Source organism: Amaranthus tricolor, chromosome 7, assembly GCF_026212465.1.
Source record: "Amaranthus tricolor cultivar Red isolate AtriRed21 chromosome 7, ASM2621246v1, whole genome shotgun sequence".
NCBI classification, from domain to species: Eukaryota; Viridiplantae; Streptophyta; class Magnoliopsida; order Caryophyllales; family Amaranthaceae; genus Amaranthus; species Amaranthus tricolor.
Genome location: NC_080053.1, coordinates 12,481,116 through 12,497,798, shown reverse-complemented (window position 1 = coordinate 12,497,798; position 16,683 = coordinate 12,481,116). Strand labels below are relative to the sequence as shown.

At 35.6% G+C, this 16,683-nt stretch overlaps 1 protein-coding gene across 1 annotated transcript; it reads left to right on the top strand.

Moving 5' to 3' along the window:
• The first annotated feature begins 684 nt into the window (after window positions 1-684).
• On the top strand, window positions 685-7,283 carry LOC130818765 (uncharacterized). The gene is made up of 4 exons (XM_057684964.1): window positions 685-1,262; window positions 6,452-6,535; window positions 6,624-6,713; window positions 6,837-7,283. Exons 1-4 carry the CDS (start codon window positions 861-863, stop codon window positions 7,095-7,097), a joined length of 837 nt encoding a protein of 278 aa, XP_057540947.1. The 5' UTR covers window positions 685-860; the 3' UTR covers window positions 7,098-7,283.
• Window positions 7,284-16,683: the final 9,400 nt, after the last annotated feature.

Here is a 16,683-nt window from a genome sequence, read left to right as displayed (position 1 = left end):
TTATCATGTTTGCATGCTTGTTATGATGGTGTTGTTGGGTAAGAACAAAAGGGGCTTTGAGTAGAGAGTTTGGTGGAGTGTGTAAGTGGGTTTTGGGGCTAAAAAGGGGTAGTATGGCAGCTAGGGGCTGCTGTTTTGAGGCTGATTTGAGGTGATTTATATCCTCAATTTGGTCTAATATGGTGTATAAAATGTTTATCTAAGATAGTTTAAGGTTTGGGTAAAAATTGTTGTACATGTAACAAGTTATTTACTTCATGTTTAAAAATCACTTGTATGTATATGAAATATTTAATTTATTCTCAACATGGGTAAATAATGTTTTCGGGTATTATAATTATCCCGAAATGTTATGAGTATTTGCTCAATTTTAAGTTTTACCTCCAAAGTTTACGATACTTGTTACACTTCATAACTACGTTACGAGTTAACAAGTTTCTAATCATCATAGAAATTTTTCAAATTAGTACCATCACTAATTAAAATTTAATTAGTAATGAACAAATATATAAAAAAATTAGACGCTAAAAACGACTAATGAAATCTCATTAATAATACGACTGTTTAAAAATAAAGTAGATGTTTAATGTAAAAATCAAAAAATTATGGTGTTGTAATTGACAAAAGATTTTAGGAATATTTTCTAAAAAAAAGTGGCAAGAAAATTAATTTGTTCATTATGGTGTCGAAACTTCAATTTCTTAAACCCTATTACAATGCTTCATCTCTATGAAGCGCAGATGAATAAAAACTAAAATTTCTATATTTCTTTGCCAATCTTCTTTTCATCATACCTCTCACATTGATCATCCCATCAAATTTCCCAAATCCATAACCTAATTTCAATCTCCAATCAAAAAATGCTCGGCAGACGAGTGGCATCGCTACTCTCGGGCTCACTCCGCAGCATCTGCAGACCCAGCACACCTTCTCCTTTTCAATCTGCATCACCCATGTCGAACTCTCTGCTGAAATACCCCCATCCATGGAATACCTTCTGTAATGGCGGATTTTCTGCGACAATGAGAGCTTACAGCACTGTATTAAGCTTAAATAATCTGAGAGATAACCCAGGTGCAACTAAGCAGAAGAAGAGGAAAGGTCGTGGTATTGGGTCTGGTTTAGGAAAGACTGCTGGACGTGGTCATAAGGGTCAGAAAGCTCGTGGAACCTACAAATTTGGTTTCGAAGGTGGTCAGACTCCATTGCGCCGCCGTCTCCCTAAGCGTGGTTTTAAGAACCCTTTTAGTCTTACTTTTCAGGTAATCTCATCCCTCACTTTAATTTTTTCAAGATTTTAATCGATCTGGGTTTTTACATTCTTCACTAAAATTGGTTTTTTAAATTCAAATGCCCCGGCCAATGCATAGGCAGGCTCCATTCCCCTCTGTTCACTATGGGTTTTGCCTTTAATGTTGATTTTTGAATTCCTTATACTCCATTCTTGTTTGGTTCAGGGATGATAACTCATTTTTAAAATCAAATACTGTTATTGTCAATGGCTCTTTTATATGTATGTTTATATGTCCTTGACTGTAATGGCACCAATATAGTTTAGTATATGGGTTTATCCATTGTAATTCAATTTCCGATGGTGGGTTATGTGGTTAGCTTATGTTCGTTTTATCATATATAATATAATGTTGACACATTTTGTGGTGTGTGTGATTTGTAACCCTGCTTTGATTGCTATGAGTTGTAGCATTAGATTTCCCTAAGGTCACTATGGGGCCTGTGACTTCACGACTAATATGCCACAGTGAAATTTATGCTGACATTTTTGAAGTACACCTGATGCAGTTACTGAAAATTTTTTCCGAGTCCAAAGTAATTTACTTTTGCTTGAAATGGGTACTCCGTTAGTTATGATTTGTAGTAAACCTTTACTTGCGGAGTGGCCTGTTGAGTTCCAAATTTTTGATAGCATTATTTTTGTGTATGTTAAATGATTTATGTCAAGTTTTTGTGTCTCTTTTCATGTGAAATTAATAACTTGGTTAAGCATCTTGAGGGTTGGTAATGTGTATTTGTTGTTTCCTGGTAGTGGTGACGTCTTGAATCTCTTATTTTGTAGTTAGTAATGTTTTGGTGAATAATTGGAACCATTTTGAGTTGGTGGGAGAGATCTATGTGAAAGAACATTGAAAGTGTCATAAACAAAAAACCTATTTGGAGCTTGCTACCGTTAACCATCCACCATAGTCCCTTTATCTTGAAGTACTCTGGACCTTGATTTCTGGCCACTTTAAATCAACAAAACGTTGTGGAGCTGTATTTTTGAAGTTGGGCTACAAATATTGTAGATGGACATGGTTTGTTTTTATCACTTGTTTGATGTGAATTGATCAAAAGGTTCTTTTGCAACCACATTGAATAACTTTTTATGGGTTAGATAGACATAACTTGATTCATGATTAGGATTAGAGAAAAAGTAAATACTTGGAGTAATTTTCCCTTAAGAGTCGTGGAGATTGACGAATCTCATTATGATGAGCTGATGGAGTATGTATAAATAGTATTTTTCTCGAAAATATAAGAACTGGTAGTCAAATAAGGAGGTTTTTTGTTCGATTTCTTCAAGTTGTCTTCCGTTCAAAGCATTTATTTGGCACAAAAAGTTTCTCAAACAAACTTATTTTATACACGTTATTTATTGCTTAAAAGGAAACCTTTTGAGGAAAGCTTCAAAACCTATATCATAAGGTCCTAACTCCTCCTAATGGTGTTAGATATCACCTTGGCACTTTAATTTTACTAATATAGCTAACTTTGGTTCTGATAATTTGACACCTCCCCCCCCCCCTACTCTTAAACACTTTCAATCTCACTAACTCTTTGATTTACTTGTTACAAACCTCACGCAAGCAATTTGAATCAGTGCACAATCAATTTATTTTCTCAAAATGAAGTGAAAAAAATAAGCACTTCAGCCAAAACCTTTGATCAATTACTTAACGATTCTGTTTTTTTACAACTCTTGGCTAGTATTTGTTGTATAAATTATTTCCTAAATTATCTAGAAATACAACTAATAATTCAAATGAACAAAATAAGCAATCACTTTAAAAGTTATTCAATTCAACCTTAGTTCTAAAAATCGTGTCTGAGCTCAGCATGCACATAAGCATCATAAACCACTATTTAAAGTCTAAGTACTGCATTTTTCAATCTTCTTGGTACATGAAGTTACCAACGTAAATGATTCCCTCTCACTTGCCTCCAATTTTCTTTGATTCTAAGATCATTTTTATATCTTCATTTTCAGATTGCAGTCATTAGGTAGTATCATAGCATTTTAAAGGTTTTTTTTGGTCGCGACTGAAGTGTCGAACCATCTGCATTGACTATGAAAGCGGTTATGATCCTAGCTACCTCTAATTTTGTAAATTTTTTCTTCTAACTCTATTGCATTATATTTCGGTCGCAATTCTCCATTTGAGCCCTTTGATTCACAAATCTTATGCTTATCTTCGTTCTTGTGAACAAATGAGCCAATTTACTTGAAGTCTTGAACTACTCACATACTTGAAGGACTTTCTTTGTAATTGACTTTACATCAAATCCTTTGTGTCAAAGCAATATTATATATACTATGTCTTATTTCGAATGAATTGAAACCCTTTTGATTCTAGTTCCTCCCCCCACCTCTAGCTATCTTATTTATGACACAACACCGGACATACAAGCTAAGTGATACACATTATAAAACTGATCGAGTTTTAGGGTTAGGTTTAGGACCTTGGCGTTTAAGTTGATAGATGGGGCTATTTTGTGTTTTAAGGTTAGGTTATTTTAGCAGTTTAGGGTTAGGGTTTAGGATAGATGGGGCTATTTTGTGTTTTAAGGTTTGAGGGGAAAATTTTGTACTTAGGGTTTAGGGAATGTCTAATGGGACGTACTCCACACTTTGCGTCTCCTTAATTACTTTAGTCGTACAAATAATAAAATTTTTCACTTTTGTTCAAATTGAATATGCATCCTCATAGCTAAGTCTAAAGGCTCCTCAACAGTTGAATGACAAAAACATTTAGCATTCGGTTTTTTAGGTTCCACTCTTTGATTCTTCATTGTTCTTAGATTTTATCTTTGTGCGAGCTTGATTGCAAACGTACATCGAACACTATGAATTGTGTTGGGTGACTAAACATTCATCTAATCTGACCTTATTGTTTAGGCAATTTATCTAATCATTTCTCCAAGCAACAAGTAATCGATTTGGGTAACATTGTCTTCACCTTAATTGACCAAACAATTTTCAGTCTTTATATCATGTGTTCAATACTAAATAATCATGTGCAAAATCAACGAACTTTTCCTCCCCATTTATTGTTCTTTTCCATAACCTATATGGATAGTTTTGAAGGTCACTTTTGTCTTCCCAACATGGTCATTTAAGATCATTATCAATATTCAATTTTTCTATGTATAGATACATTGTATCTCACCATCTAACTCCTCCCAAAATTTCTTTTTAGCACTTTTTAGTGCTTCCATATACATACACTAAAGACTTTGTCTTTTATACTTAAACGTCACCCTCACAATTCTTCATTTATTGTACGCACCTTTACCACATTTTTGGCTAACCATTCACCTATCACATTATCACCAACTCTAGTACTTTTCCGAAACAGTTCGAACATTCCAAGATGTCAATCTTAGCTTAGGTTCACTTTTTTTCTTTGTTAAGTTCTTAGCCTCGCTTTGGTCAAAGGATACTGGTTTGTTTTTGTATTATTCGCTATGTGATCTTTGTAGGTGATTGAAATTTCTTACTGTAATTTTTCTGAGCTTTGGGGATGCCTCACCCCTTTGCTTTGTACATTATAATTATTAATAAATCATTTTTGATAAAGAAAAATTGCAATGGGAACAGTAGGCAGTAGCTCTATGCAATGCTAGAATGTAATGCTTCATCGAACTGATTTTATCCAAAGGAATGTGCTGTTATTTAGGCTTGGTTAATAATTATTATCCAAGGACTCTTTTGATTGCATTGTGGAACCTGTGCATCTTTCATTTAATTTACTTGTTTTTATCAGTTTTGAAAGTTTTCAAGGTTCTTAAGAAACTATTTCCAGTTGCCACCTTGTTTTGACCTGTTTCATTAACTATTTTAATATTTTAAAATCTTGGATTAGAAAGTGGAAGCATTATGTAGCTTGCTTCTTTACTACTAATTGGTACTCCCTTCGTTCCCCTTGTTAGAATATTTTATTTAAGTAGAGAGAAACTTATACATGATTTTTCATGGAATCTACAACTTAAAATATATATTTATGTTAGACCTTGTTAAAATTTTACTATATACTATTTATAATATTTTATGTAATGCATTTATAAATATTGAGCCTTAAATACATGCTTTGATTATTGTGCAAAAAGCAAATATGAACATCAAATGGGAACGGGAGGAGTAGAAGACATTTAATATTTCCACTATAAGTTGAAACTAAAATTTTTAAAATAGTTGTAATTTTTGAAACCATAAGTCAACAATAGTCTCCTTTTCAATGCAAGGGTAAGGTGACACTTTAGTGGTATTAGGGCAATGTAATGTGATTTTTTATTTTGTATTTGTGATAGTTTGTGATTATTTTAGCTGTAGTAAATTGAATGAACCATCTAATGTGTAGTTGTTATTAAGTTGGTGTCTTTAATTTCTATGAAGCATTTTTCCAATTTTGGTTTTAAACCATTTCTGTATTGTATGTTTACCAGTCTGCCAAATTTGCGGTTATTACTAACCTTCCTCCCACGTGGATTAGGTGTGTGCATAGAAAAAAATTGTGGATGTTTTCGCGATTGTAGTAACGATGGCACCTCGCAGTGTTACGACTCGTGTTTAACGGACATCGCATTGTGAATTGTTAATTTAAATAAAATTGTAATTCAAATATTCTGAAACATATATATAAATTCAAGCTTATAATAGACATTTAGAACTTAATACACTTTAAAAAAAATAATTGTTAATATGTTAGAATGACTACTTAAAATGGTTATTACTCCATGTTTGTAAATCACATGTTACATAATGAGATTTTGCAGTTTCGTGAACTCGAAATCTGTACAAAGCGAACGAATGGCCTCATTTTTATTCCATTGGTGCGTGTTACTTGGTGTTTCTGATGGAGGTAAGTTTTGTCAACTTGGATTGAAAAGTTGATAAGTTTCATGTAACATTTTACTTTACGGAAAATAGAAAGAGGACTTCCAACATTGTCTGCTATAAACAGAAATTACAAGTTCTCTAGTATTGACTATTTTGCTGTTGTAATTTGGACTGTCTTATGATATATTACCAGTATAATATAATTATTGAAGGAATTACTACAATTTTCTGAAGCCTACATGATTTTTCATGCTGATTCCCATGTTTACTTATCTTTCATGAGTCTGAATCATAAATGTTTGCTTCTATTAATCATTTTTGACATATGTATGGCAGCCAGTAGGGTTGGGGAAGATTGCCAAGCTTATAAATATGGGAAAAATTGATTCGTCGGAGTTGATCACAATGAAAACTCTCAAGGTTGGCATTTCTAATCTTAATAACACGATCATTACTTTTCAATTTTAGTAATTTTGTGGGCTTAACGTTTTAAATGTTTCAACTATAGGATGCAGGAGCCATCGGAAAGCAGATAGAAGATGGTGTGAGACTTATGGGACGTGGTGCTGAACAAATACAATGGCCAATCCATCTCGAGGTAATAATCTAAGCTATTTTGGAATATTTTACCGTCTCTGCTGTGATCTATTCATTGATTACAATGAAAAACATAATTTTCTCGGATCATTCTTAGCCACAGAATGTTTTGAATATCCTGTAGGTGTCTCGGGTAACAGTGAGAGCGAAGGCAGCTGTGGAAGCTGCTGGAGGATCTGTTCGGAAAGTCCATTACAACAAGTTGGGTTTTAAAGCATTGCTGAAGCCAGAATGGTTTGCCAAGAAGGGAAGGCTACTGCCAAAAGCAGCTCGTCCTCCACCAAAAATTGCCGATAAAGTTGACAGTATTGGGCGTTTACCTGCCCCAACAAAGCCAATCCCTTTTATCGTTGATGAAAATGTGGCAGCTGCCACTTCATGCTGACAACGCAAGTCTCAAACCAAAGTTCATTTTTTGTGTAGAACGAGTTGGTATACAGCAGTTAAAATAATTCTGCTCTGGTCTTTATCGCCTTTTCTAGGCAGTTTGAGTTTCTATTATTGATTGTGATTCTATGAGCAGATGTACTCTCTTAAATTAGCAGCTGAGCATGATCACTGTATCTTGATATCTCTTCTGAGTTTTGGTTCAAATCATAGTTACGTCTCAACGCAAAGAGATGATAAACATTTGTAGGAGCAACCAAGAATGTACCATTTTTTGGAGTTAACAATACAACACCTTTAATATGATCCTTCATATCAAACCAGCATTTCATGTATTATGTTTTACTTCGACTTAGTTATAAATTTCGGACGGGTGTCATTCGGTTCGGTTGTATTTCGGATCGGTTATATTTCGGATGCGTGTTATGGAGGGTCACTCGGGTTGGGTCAGTTAGTCATGGTTCGGTTGAAGATCGGTTATTCGACCTATCGGGTTAACATTAGTTTGGTGTCGGTTGAAGTTCGTGTTGAGTTTTAATCGGTTTAATTGGTTCGATTTTACCGGGTACATATCGGGTTCGAGTGTTTTTCAAATAGAATTTGGCTACAAATTACGAATTACTTATTACTATCGATCGAGTCAGTATCAGATTAAGTTGTTAGTCATTTTTTAATTGATGATAAGGTTCCCTTTACTTAAAGCAAAACAGTTAAAATACAAATCAATTAGTGATCATTATTACATTGTTACTTTTACTTGTTTGACCGGAAGTTAAAATTGTAAAGTTTTATCAATTTTCATCTAATTCGATTAAAACTAGTTAAATAAACATTAACTCTAAATATATGAAATCATGTATTTATAAAATTTATTTTACTAAAATAATTATCACTTTATTAGAATAACTAATAAGATGATTGAATATGAGTCAATCATACTTCTATATTAAAAATTTGTTCAGGTTTACTGCAGTTCGATCTAAACTTCATTCGGGTTGAGTCGGTTTTAGCCGGATTGAGTTCAGTTTTGAGCATGATTTGGGTCGGATATGACTCGAGTCGATCATTATTAGGTTCGGGTAATCTCGGTTAGCGGTTATGTGTCGGTTACAGCTCAGATTCAGTTTTCCCATTTTCGGGTCGGGTAATGTCAGTTCGATAAACCTAAAAGAGGAACACATTTTCAGGTCGATTTACTTTTGGTTTCGGTTCGGGTTTTCAGGTCGGGTCACTTTTGAATAGCTCTACCCATGTAGACTGTAGACTAGCTGAACCATATTGGGAAGGTTCAACGATGACTAGTACAATAAGTAAAGATGCAAATCATAGCAATGAGTCATATTCAAGCAAAGAGGCAGATTCAACAACAAAAGAGGAAGAACAGAAACTCAAAACAACAAAGCATCAGCTTCTGGTTAAAACTTGCAAACACCTGACCTTGTTGATCTTGCACAGATCAACCAAGAGTGATTCAAAAGCCATGGAAGATGAAATTGGAATCTTGGTACATGGAACTTCGTACCTTGGCCCAAGGAAATTACTATGCATCATTAAAAACCCATGGAAAACAATGGTGAAGGTCAGCCAGTCAACAGCTAGCCCAAAACAGAACAGAGCACAACTGATGACTTCCACTGACCAGCTGACCTTGAGGACTTGTGCTAGAACGAGTCTAGACTCCTTGGGAGACTCTAAGGGTAGATTTGGAATCTTTGCACTTGGATCTACCTACCATGATTCAAGGTTACTATTAACAACCATTGGAAGATCCCTAGACAAGTGGATGAAGGTCACCCACTCAACAGCTGGTGCAGAAAAGTACAGAACTGATCTTATGACCAGGACACCTTGTGAGGCTTGGTTTGAGTGCATCGTCTGATCTATGGGACCACCAAGGGTAGAAATGGAATCTCTACACTAGGAACTTGCTTCCAGGACTCTTAGTGGCCATCATCTACCTTTGGAAGAGCACAATAAGTTGAGTGAAAGGTCGCCTGTTCGATAGTTGTCTGTCAGAATCAGTTTTAACTTAGCTTGTTTTTTTATTGTCTTTTTAATGTGCACATGTTTTGCACGTGGCCTTAAATGACCGTTGTAGTTAGTTGTACGTGTCCTTAGCATTGTCAATGTATTTCCCCGTTCCCCAAGTCTATATATAGACGTCCCTAGCCTTGTAAAAAGTTCAAGTTATGATTAATAAAAATTCAGAATTCACTAAGTGTTTTCCTTGCAATTGCCTAGCAATTGGGTTACTAAGGGCCAGTTTTGCCCTTCAAGGTTGTGTGTGTTCTTGTGTGTTCATCAAGACACCACTCCTCCCCATCCATAGATGTTGTTAACTCCCTTGCAGATCAAAGGAGGAAGCGTAGAGTTGAGTGATTAAGGAGTCCGGCAGTCCGGTTCTTACACCTATTCTTCGTGTCAGTTTCTTAGAATATCCCCTTGTGTTTGTGTATTAAATCCCATTCGTGTGTAATTTCTTCAACCACCACGCGTACTTGGATCAATAGGTATCAGAGCACGGTTCACGAAGAGGGCAATAGTGCTTGGTTGTGGAGACCGGAAAATCAAGAAGTCCTTGTTCATCCTGATTTTGATCTTTACATTCTGTCTGGTGAGAATTTTATGCATATCTTTTTGTTGAGAATTTTATGCATATCTTTTTGTAGACGAAGAATTTCATCAAATCCTTTTAGAGAAATTAAGGTTAGTGTCTTAACTTTGAGTTCTTGAAAGAAAGATCAGATTTCACGTTGTGTGCAAAATTTGGCGCAAGTGTTTTCCAACCTGCAGAAACAGAAATCTTGAAATTTCAAGATTCTGTTCTTGTGTTCACTGGTGGAATTTCCGCATTCTTTTTCATTTCCTTTACATTTTGATTGATTAGTATAAACAAAATAATCACAAATTATTCACAAAATTGGTGTTGAACGCTTGGGTGCTGTACATTGCACACTAAGTCACAGAATACAGATTCTTAAGAATCTGATTTTCTGTGATCAGGTAATATTTCTGATTTTTTTTTCTTTGTTTGTTTGTTTGCATTTCTTGCCATATCCATCACGTGAAATAAAGGTTTGCAATAAAAACTCACTTAAAATCACATGCAAATTGGTTTTCATTAAGATTACACATTGCATAACAAACACAAAAATCAGAATTGTAAGAAACTAATTTTGTCCTGTTTTGATCAAGTGTTCTTGTTGTTCATAGTTGTTATTTTCTTTCTTTGCTGCATTTGTTGTCTTCATTGGTCAGATAAAATAAGGATTTACATTAGGATTTCATTTAATCCTCAGTGCAAAGTTAAATTCTGCTGCTGTGTGCACAGAAGACAGATTCTTAAAGAATCTGATTTTTCTGATTTGCTGTCATTGATTTTGCAATATTATTGTTGTTTTCTTCTCTTTGTTGCATGTTATGTCTTTAATAATTAGGTAAGATAGGTCTTTACATTAGCATTGCATTTAACTCGAAGTATAAGTGGATTTTTACTGTTTGTGCACAGAGAACAGATTCTTAAGAATCTGATTTTTCTGTGATCAGGTTTGTATCTCTGCATTCATATCATCTTCTGCACATTTGTGTATCATTTTGTTTGCATTAAATCATCATGTATACAAAAGATAAATTTGATGCACTAGTTAATACTGTCAATCAATTAAGTTTGGCTGTCATAGCATTACAGAATGCTGCACAACAACGACTACAGCAACCCCAACACCCATGCCCAAACCCTAACATTGAGAATGCGAGAGAGGATAAAACCATGAGGGTTGATGTGCACGAGTTTGATGGCACCTTACATGACCCTGAGGAATACATTGAATGGGAGGGAGGGGTAGAACGATATTTTGAATTCAAAGAAACCCACCCAAACCAACAATATAAGATTGCCAAGGTAAAGTTAACCAAATTGGCTGCAATCTGGCTGGAAGGCGTGCAAAGACAGAAAACTCGTGAGAATAGACCTAAGATTAATACATGGGAGAAACTTAAGAAAAAGATGAGGAGGTAGTATGTGCCTAGCAATTACACATTCAGCAAGGGCAAGGAAATCAGTAGCTATAGGCAACCTACACAGCAGCTTTCTGAAAATAGGGGAATACAGCAATATAGATCCTCTGCTAGCCAAAGTACACAGCAAAATAATAGACATACTGCATCTATTATCATGCACACAGAGAGGCAGCTTACTGCCAAGGAGAGGGAAGTAAACCCTAAGGATGTTATGTGTTTAAAGTGTCATGGTCATGGGCATTTCAAAATAGATTGCCCTAACAAAAGAGCTTTCACCCTAGCTGAGTGGGATGAAATTAGGAGCAAGGAGAGGCCTAAGACCATCCTTGATAAGATTTATGGTAGGGAGGAAGAGAGGGGAACCATTACTAATGATGATGACCATAATAGCACCTACATTCAGAGGGATTCAGGGGTTGTTACACCTTATGTTTCTGATTTACAATCAGAAAGGGGACTTATATACCCTGAAGAGGAAGAAAGGCATGAGGTTAAGATGAAAGAATTAATTCCTTTACCCCCTCACAAAGTTGTACCTCCTTCCAAGACCAAGCAACCTATGCACTTGATAAATAAAAAAGGATGTGTGGAAAAGAAGAAACCAGTAGATCATTGTTGGTCTAAGTTGTCCAAGGAAGTTAAACCTATTATTAAGAGGTTTTCAATTGTTTCTTCTGATTTTTTACTAATTGATCTTCCTGTTTTATACAGATGTAGCACTAATGTTCATAAGCATGCTGAGTACTTCCGAAAAAACCACAAACCAATGCATAAGAAGTTGAACAAAACAAAAGCAAGACACCAGCACAGAGCAAACAGGGGACTGAAGCAGAGCAAGTTGATGCAACTTGGTGAATTTGCATGGATTCTACTCAAGCAAAGGAGGTTTTCTCACCTCAGGAAGCATAAGTTAAAGCCCAAGACTATGGGACCATTTCAGATAATTATTAAATATGGGGACAACTCATTCAAATTAAAATAATAAAAGGATTTGGCACACCTCTTACCTTCAAAGCAGGGGACTTAGCTCTTTACCTAGGGGATGCTGAATTGAGGACAATTCCTTTTAAAGAAGGGGGGAATGAACCATATTGGAAAGGTTCAAGGATGACTAGTACAATAAGTAAAGATGCAAATCAAGGCAATGAGTCATATTCAAGCAAAGAGGCAGATTCAACAACAAAAGAGGAAGAACAGAAACTCAAAACAACAAAGCATCAGCTTCTGGTTAAAACTTGCAAACACCTGACCTTGTTGATCTTGCACAGATCAACCAAGAGTGATTCAAAAGCCATGGAAGATGAAATTGGAATCTTGGTACATGGAACTTCGTACCTTGGCCCAAGGACATTACTATGCATCATTAAAAACCCATGGAAAACAATGGTGAAGGTCAGCCAGTCAACAGCTAGCCCAAAACAGAACAGAGTACAACTGATGACTTCCACTGACCAGCTGACCTTGAGGACTTGTGCTAGAACGAGTCTAGACTCCTTGGGAGACTCTAAGGGTAGATTTGGAATCTTTGCACTTGGATCTACCTACCATGATTCAAGGTTACTATTAACAACCATTGGAAGATCCCTAGACAAGTGGATGAAGGTCACCCACTCAACAGCTGGTGCAGAACAGTACAGAACTGATCTTATGACCAGGACACCTTGTGAGGCTTGGTTTGAGTGCATCGTTTGATCTATGGGACCACCAAGGGTAGAAATGGAATCTCTACACTAGGAACTTGCTTCCAGGACTCTTAGTGGCCATCATCTACCTTTGGAAGAGCACAATAAGTTGAGTGAAAGGTCGCCTGTTCGATAGTTGTCTGTCAGAATCAGTTTTAACTTAGCTTGTTTTTTTTTTATTGTCTTTTTAATGTGCACATGTTTTGCACGTGGCCTTAAATGACCGTTGTAGTTAGTTGTACGTGTCCTTAGCATTGTCATTGTATTTACCCGTTCCCCAAGTCTATATATAGACGTCCCTAGCCTTGTAAAAAGTTCAAGTTATGATTAATAAAAATTCAGAATTCACTAAGTGTTTTCCTTGCAATTGCCTAGCAATTCGGTTACTAAGGGCCAGTTTTGCCCTTCAAGGTTGTGTGTGTTCTTATGTGTTCATCAAGACACCACTTGTAACACCCCGTAATTTATCGGGTTTAAGAAATAATATAATAAAATAAAATAAATACGTATTATTAAATTATATTATTTCACATAGATAATTTTAAGAAATAAAGTGAGTTAAATTTTAACGGTAACGAGTTTTATCGCGTACGAGGCTATCGCGTAACGTTTCTTTCTATTTTAACAATAATATAATAATGACTTAATTAATTAATTAAATTAAATTAAAAAAAAATAATAATAATTGAGAGGGGAGTGAAGGGGTGGCCGGTTGTCGTGAGGAGGAATGGGAGGAGTTTGTAACTCCTCTCATAAGTGAGTATTATGGCACATTAAGCTCACCTCTTAAGTGCCTATTAATCCTTAAGCATCATTTGAGTTTCCTCACTTTTCCTAAGCTTTCAAAGTGAACAAAATTCAGAAAATTTTCCTCTTTTCTTGCTCTTGTTTCGGTATTCAAGAAGAAAAAAAAAAAAACTTTGTTCAATCCAATCTTCAAATCAAAGGGTAAGTAAGTTGAGTTGTTATTTATAAATTTTATTTATAAGAAATTCTAGTATGAGATTATATAATATTTCTTTCAATATGATGATATCCTATGACTTATTAGGAGGATTGAGTATTTTATATAAGTTGTCTTTAATAATCCTTTGATAAAATTGATTTGTTAAAAGGGTTAAATCATATTTCTGTTATGCAAAATTTTCCTTGATTTACATTCTTTAACAAAGTTTAAATTTGTTATAAGAATAAAGTCTATTCAAATGTTAAATTGAATTTATTTTACGATTTATATTTCTCTAACAAGATTTTAGTTTGTTAGATGAAATTTTAAGTGTGTGGATTAAGTGATGTAAGTATCCATGAGTTTATAAATCCTTTAACAAAATTTGATTTGTTTAAAGGATTGTCCTTATATATATATGTTCGATTTGAAATAAAAAAAAATGTTGGTTTATGATTCTCTACAAAATTTAATTTGATAAGAGGATCAAATATTTAATTTACTTATCATGGTTATGAAATTTTAAATGTTCATAAAGATCTTGAGGATGAGTATGTCTTAAGTTGTTAGCCTTATGTTTTGATGATGGCTTAGATTGTTGATGGGACTTTGTGTATTGCCAAATGTGTGGAAATATCAAGTGGTTGTGTGATAGGAAAATTGGTCTTGTTTGTTTTATTTTAGTAGAATGAAAATTCGGTTTCGGTTGGTGTGTAGGTTATGAGATTTAAAAAGGATTTAATAATTCGAATAATAAAATAAAAATAAAAAAAAATAATAATAATTAAAGTAAAAGGGGATTCCGGACAGCAACTGCTGCCTCGGTGGTGGCGCCCCGATCCGAGTGTCGGGTGTGTTTTCGTTGTTGTTTTAATTACCCGATGCGTTTTAAAACTCGTTAAAACGCTTAAAATAATTAAAAAATAGTAAATGGATGTTAGAAATTATGAAATTCGGTACCCAAGGTAATTGATGCGTTCCGGACGCAGTGGTGAAGTCGGATTTTTAATTTGAATTTTCTAAACTGTCCGATTTGGCCATAAAAGTTTCTGGTCAGAATGGGAATTTTGGAGCGATCATGAGTTGGATGAAAACATTTGAAATTATCAAGTCTTTGTGATATTTTAGTAGTATGGAGTGGATTGTTTGTGTAAACCCGTTATTAAACGTGGTCGTTTAGTGTGTTTGTTAATTAGGACCTCGATTCATAAGAGGGTGAAATTCCTGTCGTGCTTAAACGTCGTTTGGATTTGCAGCGCTTAAAGGTACACGCTTAGACCATACTATTTATGTGGTTGTGCAAGTAGTGTTGTTTTATTCCTAATTGATGTATTGTAATTCACATAAGGATTAGACATCCCAAATAATTTGAAAGAAATTAAAGTGGAAATTGAGAATTGATATGTTCGTTACCCAAAGGGGTTAACGTTTGATTAAAATTATTATAATTATCGTTCCCATGGCAGTTTTGGATCATTACGGTCACCATGGGGGTATGCATACTTTGCCTCTGACGACCCGAACAGGACGGGCAACGTCTTAGGTCGGTGGTTGCCTTGGGATTAGCTCTCCCAAGTGTATTCCACCAAAAGATTTGGATTTGTACTTGAACGACCCGAACAGGACGGTCAACGTTACAAGTTGAAATTGTTTAATACTAAATGTTTTGTACTTGAACGACCCGAACAGGACGGGCAACGTTACAAGTTGGAATTATTGAATAATGAATATAATAGAGCCTATGCATGCTAGGATAAACACAATGCTTGTATTCAACCTATTTGATATATGTATGAAGTCTCTGACGTGTATTGGATTGTTCTTTGGAACCTGCTACGTGTATCATACGACGTGCAGTAGGTTGATTGCAGGTGGGGGCTGGAGTGAGGACTCGGCTTAGAACCCGTAATCGTCAAGGCTAAGTTATTTTTGTAATAAGTTTATGAATAGAAACATTTCGATTTATGTAACGGAAAGCAGTGAAGGTTTCCTTTTTGTTTCGTACAACTTTTTAGCTAGTCTAGAGGCCGGTAGGCTCTCGAGTTGTATGTAAAGACTTCCGCTGATTTGTCTTCTTTGTTTGACGTTGTTTCCTGCGTTAACCATATTCCTTTACCGTTGGAACGTTGACGATCCGAGTGAAAAAATAAATGAATTTTTAGTGTCCGTTTTGTGAACCGGGATCATGTTTTCATATGATTTTCCGGGTCACTTAAACCGGGGCGTTACAATTGGTATCAGAGCCAACGTTCCTCAGATGATAAAGGAATAAACAACCTTAGTAGAGAGTTGGGGAATAGTCCGTAGGATGTAAATTGGTTAATATGTGTTTGTGTTGTATGTTGTTAGGTGATAAGTAATGTTTTGTTTTGTATTTTCGTGTAGAATCGGGATATATGGATAAGGGAAAAACACCCATGGACTCACACACCCCCAGGAAAACTAGCGAGGTATCGATGTTTGATCCAGAGACTTCTTGGAGAGAAGTCTCTAATGCTGATATATGGAGAATAAGGGATGGTGAAAGTATACGAGATTATAGAGAGAGGATGCGTATGGTTAAGGCAAAAGCTGATAGGGTATGTTATGATTTAGATTTAGACTTAAATGAATTACATCGTTTGCCGAATCTAGGAAAAATGTAGAACCCAGGCAGGAGGGGAAGCCCCACATATCGGACGACGCTGATGTGGTCATGGAACCGTTGAAGGAGCGAGACCTAACCAACCCTCCACTAGTGGAAACCGTGGTTCAGTCGGAGAGTGAGGTCGAAATGTGGGAGCCTAAGCGGGAACCACCTACTTAAGCAGAGATTTCCAGTGAAGATGAGGGTGGCAATTGGGGGTCGCACTATGATCTGTATGGCTATGGGACTGAGTTTGATAGGGATTGCTCAGATGAAGAGGATCCTGAAGAAGACGTGGAGGAAGTACCTA

What these genes read in the sequence shown, in the direction of transcription:
- LOC130818765 (XM_057684964.1), top strand. Translation starts at nt 861, where the DNA reads ATGCTCGGCAGACGAGTGGCATCGCTACTCTCGGGCTCACTCCGCAGC. An exon ending in CTTTTAGTCTTACTTTTCAG is followed by an intron (nt 1,263 to 6,451) that starts GTAATCTCATCC and finishes TATGTATGGCAG; the next exon opens with CCAGTAGGGTTGGGGAAGAT. An exon ending in AATGGCCAATCCATCTCGAG is followed by an intron (nt 6,714 to 6,836) that starts GTAATAATCTAA and finishes AATATCCTGTAG; the next exon opens with GTGTCTCGGGTAACAGTGAG.